Source organism: Styela clava, chromosome 4, assembly GCF_964204865.1.
Source record: "Styela clava chromosome 4, kaStyClav1.hap1.2, whole genome shotgun sequence".
NCBI classification, from domain to species: Eukaryota; Metazoa; Chordata; class Ascidiacea; order Stolidobranchia; family Styelidae; genus Styela; species Styela clava.
The window spans coordinates 9,175,847-9,193,623 of record NC_135253.1 but is presented as its reverse complement, the minus strand read 5'-3'; the positions used below and the strand labels follow the sequence as shown (position 1 = coordinate 9,193,623).

Sequence of the window (17,777 nt, the reverse complement as noted above, 5' to 3'; positions counted from 1 at the left end):
AGTATTCGGAAACGCCTAGCCCTACTAATGAATTAATTCAGTCGTTCCCAAGCTGTACGTCGCAAACTAATGTCGAGCGTGTCGCAGAATATTAATCCATATTCTGAGCAAAATATTTCTTATATTCCCACACATCGCGAGTTTGAAAAGTTTGGGATCCTCCACATTAAAATCATTTTGTGACGTCACAATAATACTTTATTTCTTGAGAATGGATATAACGAAACAAACATATTTATGGCTAAACTAGTTACATCTGTTTCAAGGTGGTAAATGTTTATATATATATATGGAAATTCCATTTGAAACACTTTATTTTCATATTCTGAAGCAGTGGGTAGACGACAAAAATCAAACGAAACCATTTGAATGCATATTCTGCAACAAGACCTAGAAAAAACTCGTTTTTTGATCCTTTTTATTTTTTGTAATTTTTTGCCAATTTTACGGCTTTGTGACGTCACAATATTTTAATATAGCTTCGTTTAGGTCTGAAATACATTTATAAATACGGAAATTTTGGGCGCGGCTGCTTAATGGTCAATTTTTGATAGAATAGTTGTCTGGTTCCTAGTTTCTAAAATAAGTTTGAATATGGAATTAGACGCACCCATGCCATCAGGGGCGCGTAAAGCCAAGAAACGGGCAGCCAAGAAGCGTAAGAGAAGGAACACACCTAAGTACAGAGATATGATAGTAAAAGCTATCAAGGCACTGAAGGAACCGAAGGGTTGCACTCCACAGGCGATTGCAAAATACATCGAACATAGATACAAGAAGAGGAATGATTTCGTCATCAAACACGTCATCAACTGGCTCGTGCAGAAACGCGTTTTATCAAAATATAAAGGACGCGTGAAGATCACAGGAAAGAAATTGAAACTGGGAAAGAGGGGACGAGTTGGCCAGAAAAAATCAAAGAGAAAAGGAAAAAGGCGTAGACGATAGATATTTTATGGAATCAATAAAATCTTCATCGTATTTTTTGTGCTCTTTGTTGTTATTAATAAAATTGCGGGAATGAAAGGATAATCTAGCGCGGTGCTAAATAACGTGATAATGAATCCACCATATGGGAAAGTGTTCCAACGCCTAAGAGTTTTTATTCTAAGAATAAAAACGAATTTTTAATTTCTGGTGAATCAATTGACATGATTTGCTTGTAAATTGAATTGAAAATCTCGGTTCTAATTTTACACCGTTTCGCTTAATATATCAAATAGCATGCAGGGATTCGTGCATAATTACCACGCAATAATATTCTATTTTTGCGCGTTTTTTCCAAGCGTTCAATTAGCTGTTTTGTCGCTGAAATCGGCTGCTATGAATTGAGGGTTTTCGGGTGTCTAGTGCTAATGAATGTAATTGATCAAATCAGCTGCCGTGAAGGTATAATTCTAAAAAGTCATCCGCACTTGCTGCGAGTTAAATTCAAATCATGGTGTGTTGTCGCTGTTATTGCATTCGTGTCCTAAAAGAACTGTACTTGAAAGTGTAAATTGGGATTTTGCGTGCGCTTCTCATACAGTTGATACCGCGAATAGTGAACAAGGTAAATGTAGGTAAATTTGAAAACCATTCAATTCCCATTAAACAGGTTATTGTCTATATTTTAAATAGTGATAATGTATGTTTCACTGAGTATTGACTTTCTTATTTATTTCCGTAACCTTGGCTTATTAGCAAATATATATCAAAGGTGACGTAACAATTTGAAGTTTAGCAGTCGCTCAATTTTTTTCACCCAGATATTTCAATATTTATTAACATTAGCGCGTTACCATGCTTTTGTTAGTTTTCAGTTGTTCTTTCAAAATTTAGGCCTGATACCAATAACTCAGTGCTCATTTTCTCTTTGCGATTTTTCTTTGTCTTTCGTCAATTGTACTGAACTTAAATATAGAAATATGTACTCATTTATGTTGGTTAACGTTTATTTATGATTCTATTCTTCTAAATCTACGTCATCCTGCATCAAATTGAAACCAAAATACTTCCATTTGCTAGCACAGCAAATCCAACAAGGTGCGATCTAATATGACAATTTTTGTACTGACTCGAATCTTTCGTTTTTTCGAAGCAAACAAAACAAGTTTAAAGACTTGATTTAATCGTGATAAAATTGAGTTTTTTTCATCATTGGATGTAAGAATTCAGACAAAAATTTAATACAGTTGGACGATAAACCTAAATGCAGCTCAATATAGTGAATCAAATTCATGGAATGAAGTTTTAGTCCCTCAATTTTTTGTTGCCTATTACTGATACTAACAGCAATGTTTACGTTTGAACCAAGTACGTGGTATTTTGCCAAAAATATTTTTTCGCGATTTTGGAACTGGATGTGTAAACGTCAACAAAATCATAGGGCTCAGCAAACTTAAAAGAAATAAAAACATGAATATACAAAATTTGAAACCTAAATCAGAAATAAAAAATGTAAATGAAACGATAGCACGTAAACATAATATACACTGTTCGGCATATCATAAATGTACAGGATTTCAAGGGAAAATTAACACTCGCATGCAGGCATATAGATTAGCTCACTATAGACTGTTTTGTTGCAGTTTGACAGTCATTCTAAAACAATGCAATAAACACTACTGTCTGTGTGTTTTGTGATCGAGTGGGCAGTCGAAGAATAATTTGTATAAAACATTTACTAACATGACTTGGAGTGAATATGCAATAATTCTAAAAATTAATTACGCGATATGAGATAGCATTCCATGTACAAATTTTAATTGCATAAAAATATTTCAAATACTGGAATATGCAATAGGAAACAAAAAAGATATTACGCAATTCTGTTGCACAAATATAACATAGATATATGACTAAGGCAGTGACACTCGAATTAGATCTGGAAACAATGACATTTGAATATAATGTAGTCTAATGCTGGATTTTGCAAAATAATTATGATGCAAAATTTAAAAATTATTAATTAATGTTAATTTTATTCAGAGTTTATGGTATTGGTGTAATTTTCCATAAGATTATATTTTGTGTAACCGCTTCAAGAATAATGAAAGAATGCATTCTGTTTTCAAATTTTAAGCGAAAGTATGTTTGGCACAAAATACATAAAAAAAAAACGAAAATGGGGTTATGAGTTAGTTAGTTATAGTGTGTACCAGACACACGACAATATTGCTCAGCCAGAAAAAGTAAATTGAGTCATCCAAAAATACAAGGCTATGGAGTATCTCCCCAACAACATATTGGAATAAGTATTGAAAATTATTTCAAAATTATTTTCTTGAGTATTATTTCGTTTCGACCAATTGAATAAACGTATAAGCATAAGCTCGTTAAATTTGGACATCAGAAAATTGTAATGCACATCCCGTGTTTTTTACTTCTTTTCAAAAGATATTTTGGATATAAGTACAAGGAATTTATAAGAAAAAAAGGAACACTAAAGTGTCCAAAAATGTTTTCCATAATAAAGACGATGTTTTGATGGCAATCGCAACAATTTTTTGGCTCAGACCATAACAAGCGAGGACAAAAAGCTTGATCGAACAAAAATTACTCAATCTATTTTTTCCAAATGCTTGCTAGCTGAAAAGTCACCTAACAGTCTTCAAGATGCTGGCAAAGACAATCGATTTATATTAATAAATGCATTATTCAAGAAAAATTAATAATGAAGATACGGGTAAGGTATAAGGACTTCAATTTCTGGGCAGTTCACCTTGGTCTGAAATTGTATTTGAGATGCGTCTTCTGGGGTCAGTTGGCCGTCAGCCATAGGCCTGAGTATGAATTTTCTTTACATAACATCATTTCACATGATTTTTTATATTGAGTGATATATAACTTTGGGAATGCATCAAAACGTAAATAAATTACAGTACTGATTCAGACGGGTTTCAGTCTCGCAAACAAGAGCGTACTCAGGAATCTTTTTCGTCGATTTCTCCACGCATAACATTGCATTAATTTTCTCCCTTACTTAACTGGTATATTTTCAGTCTAAGCAAACTGATGAAGCAAATCAATTGTACATCGGTTAGTTAATCTGATTCGTATTAGCACCCAAAATTTCATGTAATCAATGTATTATAATTATGTTTTCGTGCCTGGCCACAAATCTAAAATATAACTAGAGACACGTTCTATGTATTATTGAAGGCCCATACTCAAAATATGCATCGTCCGTTACGGCAGATTGCCGGAAGGAATCATTATCAGCGTATAATGAACCTCCCAACCAAGCGCAAGTTTTTAAATTTTCACAAGAATCAATTTTCCAATTCGTTTTTGAACTTTTTGACCCGTCGTCAAGTAGAAGTTTTTCATGTAAGTGTTCTTTAAATCCACGAAGACAACTGTTTCCACCAGAAAGTAAAACTGTTGACTTCATTTGTTGGTGAATGTCTGAATCGACACTAAAAACAAACAGAATTGAACCATTTTAAACATATGAAATAAACAACTCGCACTTAATCTCAATCTATACCGAGAATAAGTTGAATCACTCATTTATCACAAATACCATATTTTGTACCTTTTCTTCAAAACAATACCGTATCTTGTGTGTCATTTATGTATTCTTAAATTATTTTAATTGGTTTGAAACTACTTGCCGTTTATTTATAAGGTCATTTGAAATAGGTAGAGCGTGATAGACATGATTCATCCCCCAAAACGATATCAGGCATATCATGACCTTATAAGAGTTTAGGAATTCCGAAAAGCATTGGTATATTTTAACACGTCTGAAAAAACTGAAAATTTAATTCTAGCAATTCACAATCAACTTGTAAACAGCCTTATTCGATAAGGAAGCTTGAAAAATTGGATATTAACTTACCTTTTCAGCGATTCTCTGATTAGCGTATCAACTCCGCCATCGCCGTCTTGTCCGATTAACCCTGGTTGAAATAAGGGATCTGTACATCTGTGTAGTTCTCTGCCAAGTTGTAAAATTTCTCCATCAGGAAGTTCGTATGATACTTGCTTGGTCCAATGTTTTGATTCAAAAGATTCATCTGTATGAGAAGAAGTATATTGCCATGTTCATGTTAGAGCAAGAGATTTTGAATTGTATATTCGGGTTGCCATTACATTTGCTTCCAACTAAAAACAGAAAAACTTGAAACAATGGATTTCGTAGACAGGGTGAACGTATTTCTAACAAACAAGTCAACATTTATGTGAAATTTTTACCCAGATAATGATATTTACCCAGATAACGAGTGTTTGCGGGATATGAATATTTTAAAACCTATTTGTACAAGGCCAGGTTCGAGCTCCTACTTGCAATAGCGAAGGTCGCAAAAACCATTGAGATACCGGTAACTACAATTGTATGTATAACATTAACGGCATAGATATAGACGTTGTGCAAAACCCATTTAAAGCAGAACATATCTCTTATTATTAGGCAACGATAGGACACCAGGGTTTTTCGTCTAATCGTCCCTTTATTTTAATAGTATACTACTTGATAAATATTATCATGGCCACGGTCAAGTGCATGGGCGTGATTCAGCATGGACCGTAAAATGCAATGAATTTAATGTTACCTTATAGGACAAAACTGTGGTTCAGAAAAGTCACGAAATATCCAAAGTTTGGTTTTGTGATATTTTGAAAGACTAGGTTTAAGTACCTTACGCACTTTTTTGTTTTTCAAACTGACTTTGAAGTGAAAATCTACCCACTTCGTTATTAACTGGATGATTAACAAACGATGAACGTCATTGACATTCCCTCATAATTTATTATGATATTTTTGACGATGACGTGGCTGTTGTGAGTCATCACACAGATGACAACAGTGAAAAGGAATTTCTATTACCAACGCATAAGTGTAAGGGGACTCACGTGATCACGAGTAACGTGATCTCCTGTTCTGTACTTGAGAATACCAACCGTATTCTGTGAATAATGCTTGTTTTTGTGTCAAATGAAACATTTGCATTTAAACTTGGTTAGTATTGGTTGATTTATTGGTTGATATTTGTTTTCAACATCACTTTAAAGACTGCAGTACTACTGGGGAATGCATTTGAAAAATCCATGTAAAACACAATTCGTTAGGTCCGGTACTTGAAATAGCGATAGGCTTCATTCGAATCAGAAAACATTTTAGACTCGGATCAGGTATTGCGATCCACAATAACTGTGTGGAACCCTACCAATGTTGGACACGCCCAACCTGGTTTATTGTTTTTAGTCCAATATCACTGCTTGGAAATTAGTGAATACATACCCCAAATGGGTCGAAGTGTTCTCTATTCGGTTGTTTCCCTGGTTGTTGCAAACAAAGGTTTCTAATGCGTAGCTTTGAGCGCTTAACACCCAATATCAACGTTGCCTGATATCAATGCCTTTAAATGGCTTCATTATTTCGGAATTCATTTCCACACATTGTCAGTCATAAACATTTTCAAATCTTACCAGGCAACACTTGGGCATATCTGTGCTTGATTGATTCTAAAATGAGTTGATCAGTAGCAGATGTAAAATTTGCTCCCCGTTCTTCTAATAATAATCTCGATAAATATTCAGTAACATGTTTTCCACCGACATTCATCTGAAACAAATATTGTTCATTATAAATCTTGATAATGGTGCGTGTTCCCATGCTTAATTTGGTGCTCCCGTAGTATGTGTGCCAGGTTAGGGTTAGGCCATAATTATATTCCGATTTTTCTTATTTTAGTTCTATTATATACGAGTTCGAGGTCTTAGCCAAGAGAACATGCCCCCTGCCGGTGGGTTTCAGTCAGTTTACACAACTTGATGCAAAGCATACGAACAAAAATATTTACCTCCATATTGGTACACATACTTCTGGAGCGCCCTTAATTTTACGAGGTAATCCCTCTTTGTATTAGTCAGTACAGTTATATCGAAATGCGAATGAATTTACTGATATAGTACAGACTTGTTTGTTCAATATTCATTTTCCAAAATACTTCATACATAACGACTTACAAAACCCACATATATCGCTAAAAATAAATATCTTTCAGTTCATCTGCCCTTTCATAAAAAACCACTATTTCGAAATGCGCATTTTCTTTCAAATTCATAATAAGAAAAAAATGTAGCTCGTGATTCCTGGGGTATGTAATATGATATAAATCCAATCCGTATATCCTGATAAATTCTGAATTTTAGTCATATATATCAAAAAAGCTGAACCCGGGATTGCATTTAAACAACATTTAAGATGTTTATTACATCGGTAACACACAGACATGCCTGTGTGGGTTCTAAGAGCTGAGTCTCAGACGCAACTGTAAGTGATGTGATAATTATGGTGGATGTGGTCAGATAATCGTATGTTTTTAACACCGAGATTTCTGTTATTAGCGGGCATGGAGAGTATGTTTGTTTTGTTGTTTCTTGATTATTACAGTAATATAAAATGTTTTGCAGTTGCATTACGCATATTTGAATATGTCTGTAACTCTATACTAAGCAGGTAAACTTGGTATATCGGGTGAAATGGGATGTCTATTTGGGTTGGCGTTGTTCGGATTAACTTTAAAAATGTTGGTAAGTGACGAAACACATCAATCAAGTTGTTTATTCACGCCAAGTTGATATCGTAGGCTTTAAATCTCAGATTTCATTTCCACCAAGATAGCGGTCACTTCAAATTCCATAAATACCTTTGTCCAGGGTGACTGTTTCTCTATACAACCCCTTGAAAATTTTAAATGTAAAAAATTCTTACTCTTTGTACTGCATGATTTAAAGCGTATCCGTAATACACTGGCACTACTTCAGTATATCCATGTCCACTACTGACAACCAGAGAAATATCTTTTCCAGCAGACAATGAACTTAATACTGCTTGTTGTTTGAATTGAACCATCCGGCAATGTAGCGATTCCATTATAATCTGAAACATATGTATGATTTCAACACTCTATCGAACATACGTTTGATACAACTTTCTGGCCAAAAGAAATGCATCTGATGTATTCGAAATAATATTTCTTCAACAACGAAAATAATTTGAAAAAAATCCATAATAGTTTTTTTCCGTGCGATGCTGATAACTCAACCCGCCAGTGTTGAGACTGTCGCTATTTTAAATACCAATAATAGACATTCATGAAGGAGGATGCGGTTATACAAAATAGTTGGAACGGGGTGGAAATTTCCTATTGACCTCTCCAATGTCTGGCATAATTTGCACAGTGGATCGCTGTAAACCCGACAAGGGCATTTACTAAATGAATTCTTTTGTACTCGTTGCCGAAGTGTCGTATAGCAAGTAAGTTTCTTGAACACGCATTGAACCCTCAGGCTAATCGCCACCCAAATGGAACTGATAACGAATAATGGCATTGCATAGAGGTTTCACGGTTCACAGATATTTAGGCTGCGAATCGACTTTATCAAAAAGGCGTTTTATTTCCACAACAGTAACAAACATTTACATTGCCACCAGCGAGTGTATTTGTTTCGCTAAAATGGTAAAAATCATAACAACTATCAATTAATAAAAGCCAATGCAAGACCCATAACGATATTATATATAATGAATGTCTATTATATCGAGCCAAACAATATTTCATTGTAAAAGTAGGAATATTTTTGACACCTTGTTTATGACGCGTTTAATTGTAGAAGTTCGCGATTTTGACTGTACAATACGGGTTGTTGCAATTGCATAATTCTAGCTTATAAGTTGCATAAGTGCTTGTCCAAATAAACATTATATTGAATAATGAATTCATCAGTGGTGAGATTCAAAACTATTATCTATTTCACTAACAACTGGTTTCTGGTTTTAGGACTTGTGTGTTCGCCACTTCGTAAGTTGAATTATCATGACGCGTTTTACATAAATTCACATACATAACTTTCGAAAACCCCGAACATAATGCTAGTCGTCAGCTGCGGTGAACGTTAACCATTCACCGCGGTCGCCTAACGTTCCAAACAAAAAACAAGAACGGGTTCGTTGATGAGCGTGGTATTCCAAAAATCGGGTCGCGTGAACACGTGCGAATCCTCTGAATCTCAGAAAGGGGATTCACAGTCATTGTAAGTTAGAAATAAAGAAGTCTTGATTACTAACAAAGATAGTTGTAGCCAAACAGGAGAAACAAATTTGTTTGAATTCTTGAACAAACCTCAAGTTTTCTCTCTCTTTGTCTTTTGTTTATTGTTGACGGTTCTGTGATTAACACGGGATGATCTTTTGCGTCGATTTCCAGTAATTTGGAAAACGTATAATCCAACATTTTTTCAAGATCTTTCCAGTCAGTGACTTCGCCACCTTAATTATATAAATTGCGTTTTATTAGCGAAGAGTCTTAGAAGTCACTTTTGGGAAATATAGGAGTGGTCTTCATTTCTTTGCCGTGGTTACCACAAAAAAATGATGGCTTGCCAAGTTCGCCAAGTTCCAAATATTCAAAACAATTTAAAGCTCAGATAAAACGTTACAGTATAATTTACCATATACACTATACAGTATATAATATATATATAAAGCAGAATATTCTGATTTGCGCCATCCTTCCAGAATAAAATATGATTATCATCATGATAATCACGAGATTACAGCAATATACAATCAGTTAACCGATGGCTGAATAAATTGAATGGAAAACCTCCAGAATGTCACATCATTTCATACAGTGGTGAGCTGTAGCCGGAACGCACCGGAACGGCGTTCCGGTTGTTGGACATTTTATTGCGTTTGCGTTCCTGTTGTTAAAATAAAATTATGGTTCGAAAAGTCTAGTTCCTGCGGGAAACTTAGATATTAAATGATGCTTTGTTGCATCATAATTCTTTTTACATTACAGCTGGCAAATAATTAGCGCACAGCAGTAACGTGTAATGGATGTTTCGCCAACCTTTGACCCCCGTGAAAATTCATCCAATACCTTTCTAATAATAACATTTGCATTGAATTATATGAATATTCTTTCAATTATAAACAGTCATATTTCAGATAATTTTTTCATATTTCATTGTAGTTCTTCGGCTCTATCTTACGACAGACAAAATTACTGGTAACGTCGTGTTGTAAATATATATTACATTTTCACGAATTTGGTGCGTTCCGGTTGTTACGATTTTTCCAGCTCATCACTGATTTCATATAATATATTCCTGCGATTACACCTAAAAACGCACAAACGGAAAGGGCTAGGAATAGTCTCCCCCGCAGGTAGGCAGTAGAAACCGTCCATTGAGCTTTGAGCGTCCACACTTTTAAACAATTGATTTGTAGTTTATTAGGTTTTAGGACATGTTAATTCGTAAATAGCTTGAACTGAGTATCCGAACGGCCCTAGTATTTATTATTTAATGGACCTCGCGAAACGACCAGTGCTCAATGATCTGTAAATCAAATAGGGACAATCAATTCATTTTGGTCATTGAATCTGTTATAGAGTAATGGTCCGCGTGGGAGTGTTGTTTAGAGAGTAGTGTTGCCAGTATTTGTCCGAATGTTGTTTCAAAACAAACCATGTGAAATAAATATAGAAATATGATATGATTCAATGGTTGGAGATCCATCAAATCATAATCTCGGTTTCTACGAGTCATTTCACATGCCACATAATATTAATTGGTAGCTTAAACAGAAATAAAATGTGATTGTGGATTATATCATGGAGCATATTTAGCAAAGATTGCTCTGTGAATATTGAATTAAATAAACACTAACTGATGGGTGTTAATTTTGTTTCCCATATGTTTGCCGTAAGATATATTGGCGACCGTGTTGATGGAAACTATGAAACAGGTATAGAGTGCCCAAATGATTTATATTATAGCAATATACAAGCGCTATTTGCATCCAATATCGAATAAATCGATGAGATCTCAAAAAAGTCTTGATCAGATCATTAAAAACTGTAAAACTAATTCTATATTTGAATCATTGATGTAGGAAGTAACCAAAAATTTGTTAAGGCATAGAAAAATATGTTTGTTTGCAAGCTCGAATCGGGTCTGATTGAACGAACACATTAAAACCAAATCCCACTTTAAAGGCTTGTCCAATCAACCACTAATACTCATCAATTTAGCTGGCTTCTGAACATATTTTTATAAGACATGATCTTTGGGTGACTTCTTGAATGTCTCACATAAAATTCTATATTAGTTAAAACGGACGAACATGATTTGTAGGTAAATAATTGAATTTCAAATCAAGATATTTGTGTCTATCGTATATACTGTGGTACATACCTTGTATAGGATATCGTCTTGTTATCATCGTATGTTTCGACATAGCCTCGTCTCCAAAGAAAGTGTCATCAAGTTTATTTTGGAAACCTTCGCCTAAGTGTGAACCCCAGTTTCCAATAACAGTTCTGTATTCGAAGGCAGGAAGATATTCCCCAGCAAACCCTGCTTTTATCTCGTAAGATCCCAAATCGACGACAACAGGCTGTCCTTCGCATATAATAGTTTTGCGAGGAGCCAATTTCGTTGGAATGTCTACTGTGAATGAAGGTAGTTTAGGACTTTCGTCGTAACTTGAAGATGAATCCCTAATTTCCCCTCTTTCCCGTGTAGTAGCATCTGTAACTTCTTCGTCCGAAGAAATATCCTCGAATTCAATATCATCGTTTAAATCGTCAATTAATTTGCTTCTCCATGCTGTGAAAAACGATGATAAATATAATATGTGTGTACTACATTTTAACTATATATCGAGGTTCCCGTACACTAAGAAACATTCTATTCTAAAAGTAGGTTTTTCAAAAAACTTCGGCTTTGTGGAACTTTCTATGTGCCGCTGACGTTTTTGTTGCAATAGTATCTGGTTCAAGTATTTCTTTGAATCGATATTTACTTGAATCTATGTCGCAAAAAAAATTCAACTATATATCATAGCGCAGTAGTGTTTGAGTTAGCGCCTCTTTTACCCGCGCTTTTTTCATTTTATTTGCGGAACCTTACGTAGAGTAAGCATACAAAATCTATCGTTTGCATGGTATGAAATAATAACTCATATTGTAACTAACACCAATAATTTTTGCATTATTGAAATGAACAAGGGTTGGTCCATTCTAGTCACACAAGAAGCGATTATAACATGTGATCCTACGTAGTAGTCGAGTTTCAAGAGGAGTATCACATGAAAACATATGTACAGTATCTCAACGACTAGATAAGTACTGTACCATCATTGATGAAATATTTCGTATATGGTTTGTATGGCCGTGTATAAGCCATAAACGAACCCTCAGGAAGTGATCGATTATTAGGTAAGACACTCCATGGGCGCTGCAATTAACATACTATTCTAGGTTATAGTCGTTTACACGGAAATCATGGTTTGAGTCACTCCAAAACGCTTCTAACGTATAGGATTTGCCATTTGAGCTATCTATGGCACAAACCTATTTTTCGCACATTAATATCATATGGCTAATCAATTCGGATTACAATTTAATTCAAATAAAAGCGTACTTGCGTTGTCGCTTGCTGGTGTAGCTCTGCGCTCTGGAGAGGATATTTCGTCGTCATATTCATTTGAAGTTGACTGATCTTGTTGTGAAACATCTTGTTGTTCTTGTATATTTTGACCTTGATCATGGGAAAACGATTTCTCAATTTCTTCAAGAACCATTTCAGTGAGTCCCTTTTCATTTGTGTTGAAATTAAAATCCGATACATCGCTTATTTGTCGATCAAACCGTACATCGGAAAGTAGCTTTGGTTGCTGTTGGACGATTTTATCGCCAGAATAGTTGGTGTTGATTTCAGAACCTCTTGTACTATCCTCTTCGCCGGTATACGCTGGATTTTCGGCTCCATCTCGATGAGCGTCTAAAAATTTCCAAATTGACAAAGCGCCAACTATTATTACTAGCACAATGGCCGCAGGAGAATAAATATCTGAACTATACCAATCCATAACGTGTTATGACTACTGCTGTTAGCGAAACTGAGTATACCAGCTCGAAAAGGTTGACTGCCTCGGGCTTCAGCATTGGATGAACATACGGTTCTAGCGGTTTATGACGTTTTGTTGTTCAAATTTACACTGTTAAAATTATTCAGAAACTGCGTCACGTCTCGGCAATTTCGCAGTGATAGTCTCGCACAATGCGATGTTATTTTTAAAACGTCCAGGGCACTTATAGGGTCTAGTCTATACGTCCATGAACAGCTAATATAGTAAAACTTATTTCATGAAAAGGACATCATCATCAAATCAAAATTGTGTTAACTTTGCGAATTTTTTATTAAAATAGGCACTCGATTTTTCACAATGACTTCGTTTTGGGTTACTTATGCACACAATACAGCGATAAAGAATCGGAAATTTTAATTAAAAGGAGAAACATTCTTGATACAGTAAATTTAATCATGCGGTGTAGATTTGATACAAACCTGAGCCGGTGTAGGTTTCAGACGCCGCGTAGTCACTTTCTTCTGTAGCATAAGCTGCGTTTTCTTTACCATTTGGATATACACCTTAAATATGATATCTAATATATAAGTTATCCTTCGTTCTTGAAAAATTCATAGAATATTTTTCCAAAATTGTATATCACTCATTCAAGTTACTTAGCGATATGCGAGTAAAAAAGTTTCAGTTCAAATATGCGATTGTGAATATTCTTAAAAATTCCGACCGATTTTCACTTAGAAATTTATGGCATGTATTGTATATGATATACTCTCCGTTACTTATTACAATTGAAGTGTATCGGTGATTTTACCAAAAGGAGTTGACATTCTCTTTTAGAAGAGGACCTGATTAAACAATTTGCAAGTGCGTGATATTGTTGAAAATCAAATATCATAGAGGCAATGAAACGTTAAGTTGACAATAATAAATTTACTATTGATTCATCTCAATTGAATTATATAAGCAATACATCTTTTGTGTTAGCTTCACAAAATAAAGTCTCTTTTGTAGCTGCAGACCAACACTGAATTCCAATGTGTATCGTTTGTAATAGAACCACGAACAAATCATTGTGACGGCAAAACATGGTAACAACTCGTTTAGAATTGTAATTACACATGGTATTTATGTCCAGACAATTATGCTTATGTGTACCAGTTTGAGTAGTTATATTTCAACTACATATGGCTTTATCAGATAATATTAGCGGAAACCTTAAAAGTCACTTTCACGAAAAAATGGGTGCTCCCGAAGTATGCGAACCAAGATGGCGGGCATCGGAACATAACATGGGTAACAGGTTAGGGTTGGGCAATAATTTTTTTCCAATTTTCCTTATTTTAGTCTTATTATCAGTTCGAAGACTAGCCAAGAGCCTCCCGTAGTATTTATACCTAAAATTATGGCCTAACCCTAACCTAGTACACATATTACATTCCGATGTCAGCCATCTTGGTTCGCATACTTCGGGAGCCCCAAAAAATGTTTATATCTATTTTTGTCTGAATACTGTAAGGCGAATTGGGAATTTTCTAATAAAATGATTTTTTTTGTTAATTTTCAGATTCAGATTTTACTAATGATATGATATAATGGTACGGATTTATATCGTTTTAATATGCAAATTACGAGTGATTTCAAAAGAAAATATTTCCAAATCACGAAACAAAATTATGTACTGGCTATAATATATTTATAGACAAGAATCTACTATTTCGAGAGACAGAAATCTTCGGACCTGGGTTTACATTACCAACTCATTTTATTACACCATGAGTGTGGCGTTGGGAAGGGGGTGTGATCCCGTGATTTTCAAGTTCTGACGCCAACAACAGCTTGGTACAAAGTACTAATTATTAGCAATCGCACCCACGATACGTTCGTTGCTCATGCACTCATTTCTGACCTTGATGACGAGCTTTCTGAACTTGATGAACCATTTCCACAAGTAGTGTTTGATGTTATTCATATCGGTCTCATAAGCCGCGTATCATAGTCATCGCTAATCTTGACAATTTTCCTAATTTGATTTGCTAAATTGGAAAATCCTTTAGTTTACATTGTATGGAGTACTACTTGGGAATGAATACCAACAAATACAATTCCCGCGAATTAGCGATACGACAGCAGCCTATATTTATATATATTTCCTTCACACAATGGAGTGACCTTTTCCGTATACAATGTTCTGTGTGACGTGCAAAATTGAAGAAAATAAACTTATGGCGTTCCTTTTATTTGAAACAAGTTGTCGGTGATTCTTTCGGTTTTCGACCATATTTCTACAAATTGCTCTGGAATTTTCTAGTACTTCATACCCAATAATCACGACAATAATGAAGTTTTCTGCGGTTGCACAGGCATTTGTCTATTCGTTGTATTTCTTCCATTCGTCGGTCTTGAAGAGCACGCGAGTTCGGTCTATCGCGACTGCTGCTACACAATTTATTTTTGTCATATTTGTATTTGTTATGCCTATTTTCGACACGTGTGGTGATTGATTTGAGTTGCACTTCGTATTGCGGGTGTGAGTCCGAGTTATTTTAGCCACCATATCATGGAGTGGGGTTGGTAACTCAACATACATATAGTTAAAAATATGGATATACCGCCAACTAAATATGCATTTACAGCCAGTGCCATATGCATATAAAGCCAGGTCAAAATACATATACAACCATTTAAGTGTTATATATGCCGGATATGAAGACATTTGGCTGCATATGTGTACCACGTTACTAATCCTATCCTTAGCAGGTACCGAGTTACCGTTGTTTTTTAAATCCACTATTGAACTGTATTATTACAAAAAAATCGTATGTATCAATAGTGGCGAGTTAGAATTTGATGGATAATTCCTAAAAATTAATGTACCGCATCTGTGCTACAGGGCAGTTTAATGGAACCGGCTTAATCAGAAAAAAAAATTAACTCACCCCTGGAGTCCCCGTGATTATTTTCAATTTGTGCCAAAACAGAATGTACGCTTCCGGTTGCGCTTATTTTCGATATTTTTGTAATTTGAACTGTAAAAGAATTCGTATGAATGTACAGTAAGTAAATGGGATCAATTTACGAGAATTAAAACATTCGACGTACAGTGGATTGTAAACAGTTGTACCGTAAAAATATATTTTATATATCTGTAACATTATCTGTACCGATAAGTAATGATTTTATATATTTAATATTTGTTGTATTTCTCAAATTTCCGATATTTTGTAAGAAATATAAATCAATATTCTTTATGTTTCCTAAACGAACTAGAACGTGAAATATCAGCCCAAAGTGGCCTGAAAAACTATTTACTTGAGATAGACAAATACTGAAATGACGCTGTTTGTTTTTGTTTACTATTTTTTGTTTAAAATAGTGACACGCTTGCCAGCACACCACTGGCGCCGTGCGTAATCTGTTTCGCGAGATTAACGATTCAAATGACTTCAAAAGCAAAATATATCTGCTAATGTCAAATTCAACCTCGACTGTTAACGATTATCCAACACTACTCTCGTAGGTTTGCAACTAATCATTGTACTGTTAACTCAGTAGTATTGTGAAATCCATAGAACGCAAATTTCAGAAAAACTAAGATCAATATTGATAGTACATATATACATCTCTTATATGACGAAAATTCATTGGTGTGAAACTTGCTCAAATATTACATAAAGGTAATAATGACAAATGATTTATACTCATTTTGAGCCTAAAATCAGTTAGTTTGATTGCAAAAAATAATCTATCATTCTATGGGGTTTTCTGCTACACGAAATAAGATAGAAAACACAGTACCACCGTTAATATTTTTATGATTATAATTACTAGCTAATTACAGTAGTTAAAGTGACAATATTTAAAGCAAGTCGTCGTAAATATATATTCGTGTTTTCGAGACGAACTAAATGTATTCAAATTTGTATAAGCATTCAGAAACACAGCTAAGTGACAAATGTGCTATAAATAAAGAAAAATAATGAAAAAAACATAAATTTATTTAAAGTTCTTGGAATGTGTAATGCCCAGCCAATTAAGTTTGTAGTATATATGCAATTCAGGCAAAATCATATAGTACAGTAGAATCTTACGTAGTGTAGCATAAATCTTACACGAAATCCATACCGTAATTTAAACTTATATTTCATCTTCAACCAGCATCGTCATTTAGTTTATATATTGTAACATAATTCGCGAAACTAATTGTTAATCGAATAAGTTGATTAAAAATAGAAGATTAAAATCGAACAAACCTTCGTCCGTCAATGAAGCATCATCAGATCCACAAAAACAGCAGTTTCGGCCTAAAAATTTTTTCAATCCAAAACAATCCATGACAAATATATTTATTGTTATTTAATCATTAGCAATTCCGCGCTACATTACTGATTACGGCGGTATCCATCCAATTCAACTCAGCAGTAAATTTTCAGATATTTCATTTACAAAACGGTTACCAACGCAAGACGTCAAACAATGCAAGTCGTAGTATTTACGTCAGTTTTCGAAGCTTGCGAACAACCAAACCGTATCGGAGGAAAGATTTGTCCTCGTTCGTTTGAATTTTTGTTACAAAAAATATGTCTCTACAGCCAGAGGCATAGCCATGGGCGCGTGTGAATGGGCGTCGATAAAGTTAAAATGAAATAAAAAATCGGACGATTGAAGCGAAACGGTTACATCATTTCTATGGTTAGATAGCTTGGAGGAACGGAAATGACATTCATACCTTATGCACTTCACGAATCATGTAGAAATTGCCGCCATACAATTAGTTAAAAAGACATGACCTTATACGCATTTTTTGAACAGGATTGCGTGGTAAGTGACACGCGAATTCTGTGACCGGGAAAGTTTCAAGGCTTGTTTCTTATTGGTGACCGTTTACGTAATATTAACTTCATAT

General features: G+C 34.7%; 2 protein-coding genes across 3 annotated transcripts; one reads left to right on the top strand and one right to left on the bottom strand.

Annotated features, from left to right (window-relative positions):
- The first annotated feature begins 518 nt into the window (after positions 1 to 518).
- Positions 519 to 981, top strand: LOC120326520 (histone H5-like). Its single transcript, XM_039392837.2, has one exon. It carries the CDS (start codon positions 595 to 597, stop codon positions 946 to 948), a length of 354 nt encoding a protein of 117 aa, XP_039248771.2. The 5' UTR covers positions 519 to 594; the 3' UTR covers positions 949 to 981.
- A 935-nt stretch (positions 982 to 1,916) lies between these two features.
- LOC120325886 (uncharacterized) lies at positions 1,917 to 17,485 on the bottom strand. Of its 2 annotated transcripts, XM_078111673.1 has the most exons (10): positions 17,125 to 17,485; positions 15,811 to 15,900; positions 13,354 to 13,437; positions 12,427 to 12,786; positions 11,197 to 11,610; positions 9,117 to 9,262; positions 7,706 to 7,873; positions 6,418 to 6,553; positions 4,826 to 5,003; positions 1,917 to 4,400 (listed from the first exon to the last, which is right to left on the bottom strand). In XM_078111673.1, exons 1-10 carry the CDS (start codon positions 17,204 to 17,206, stop codon positions 4,115 to 4,117), a joined length of 1,944 nt encoding a protein of 647 aa, XP_077967799.1. In that variant the 5' UTR covers positions 17,207 to 17,485; the 3' UTR covers positions 1,917 to 4,114. The 2 variants fall into 2 exon arrangements, with proteins under 2 accessions (XP_077967799.1, XP_077967800.1); XM_078111674.1 differs by lacking the exon at positions 15,811 to 15,900.
- Between the last annotated feature and the right edge of the window lie 292 nt (positions 17,486 to 17,777).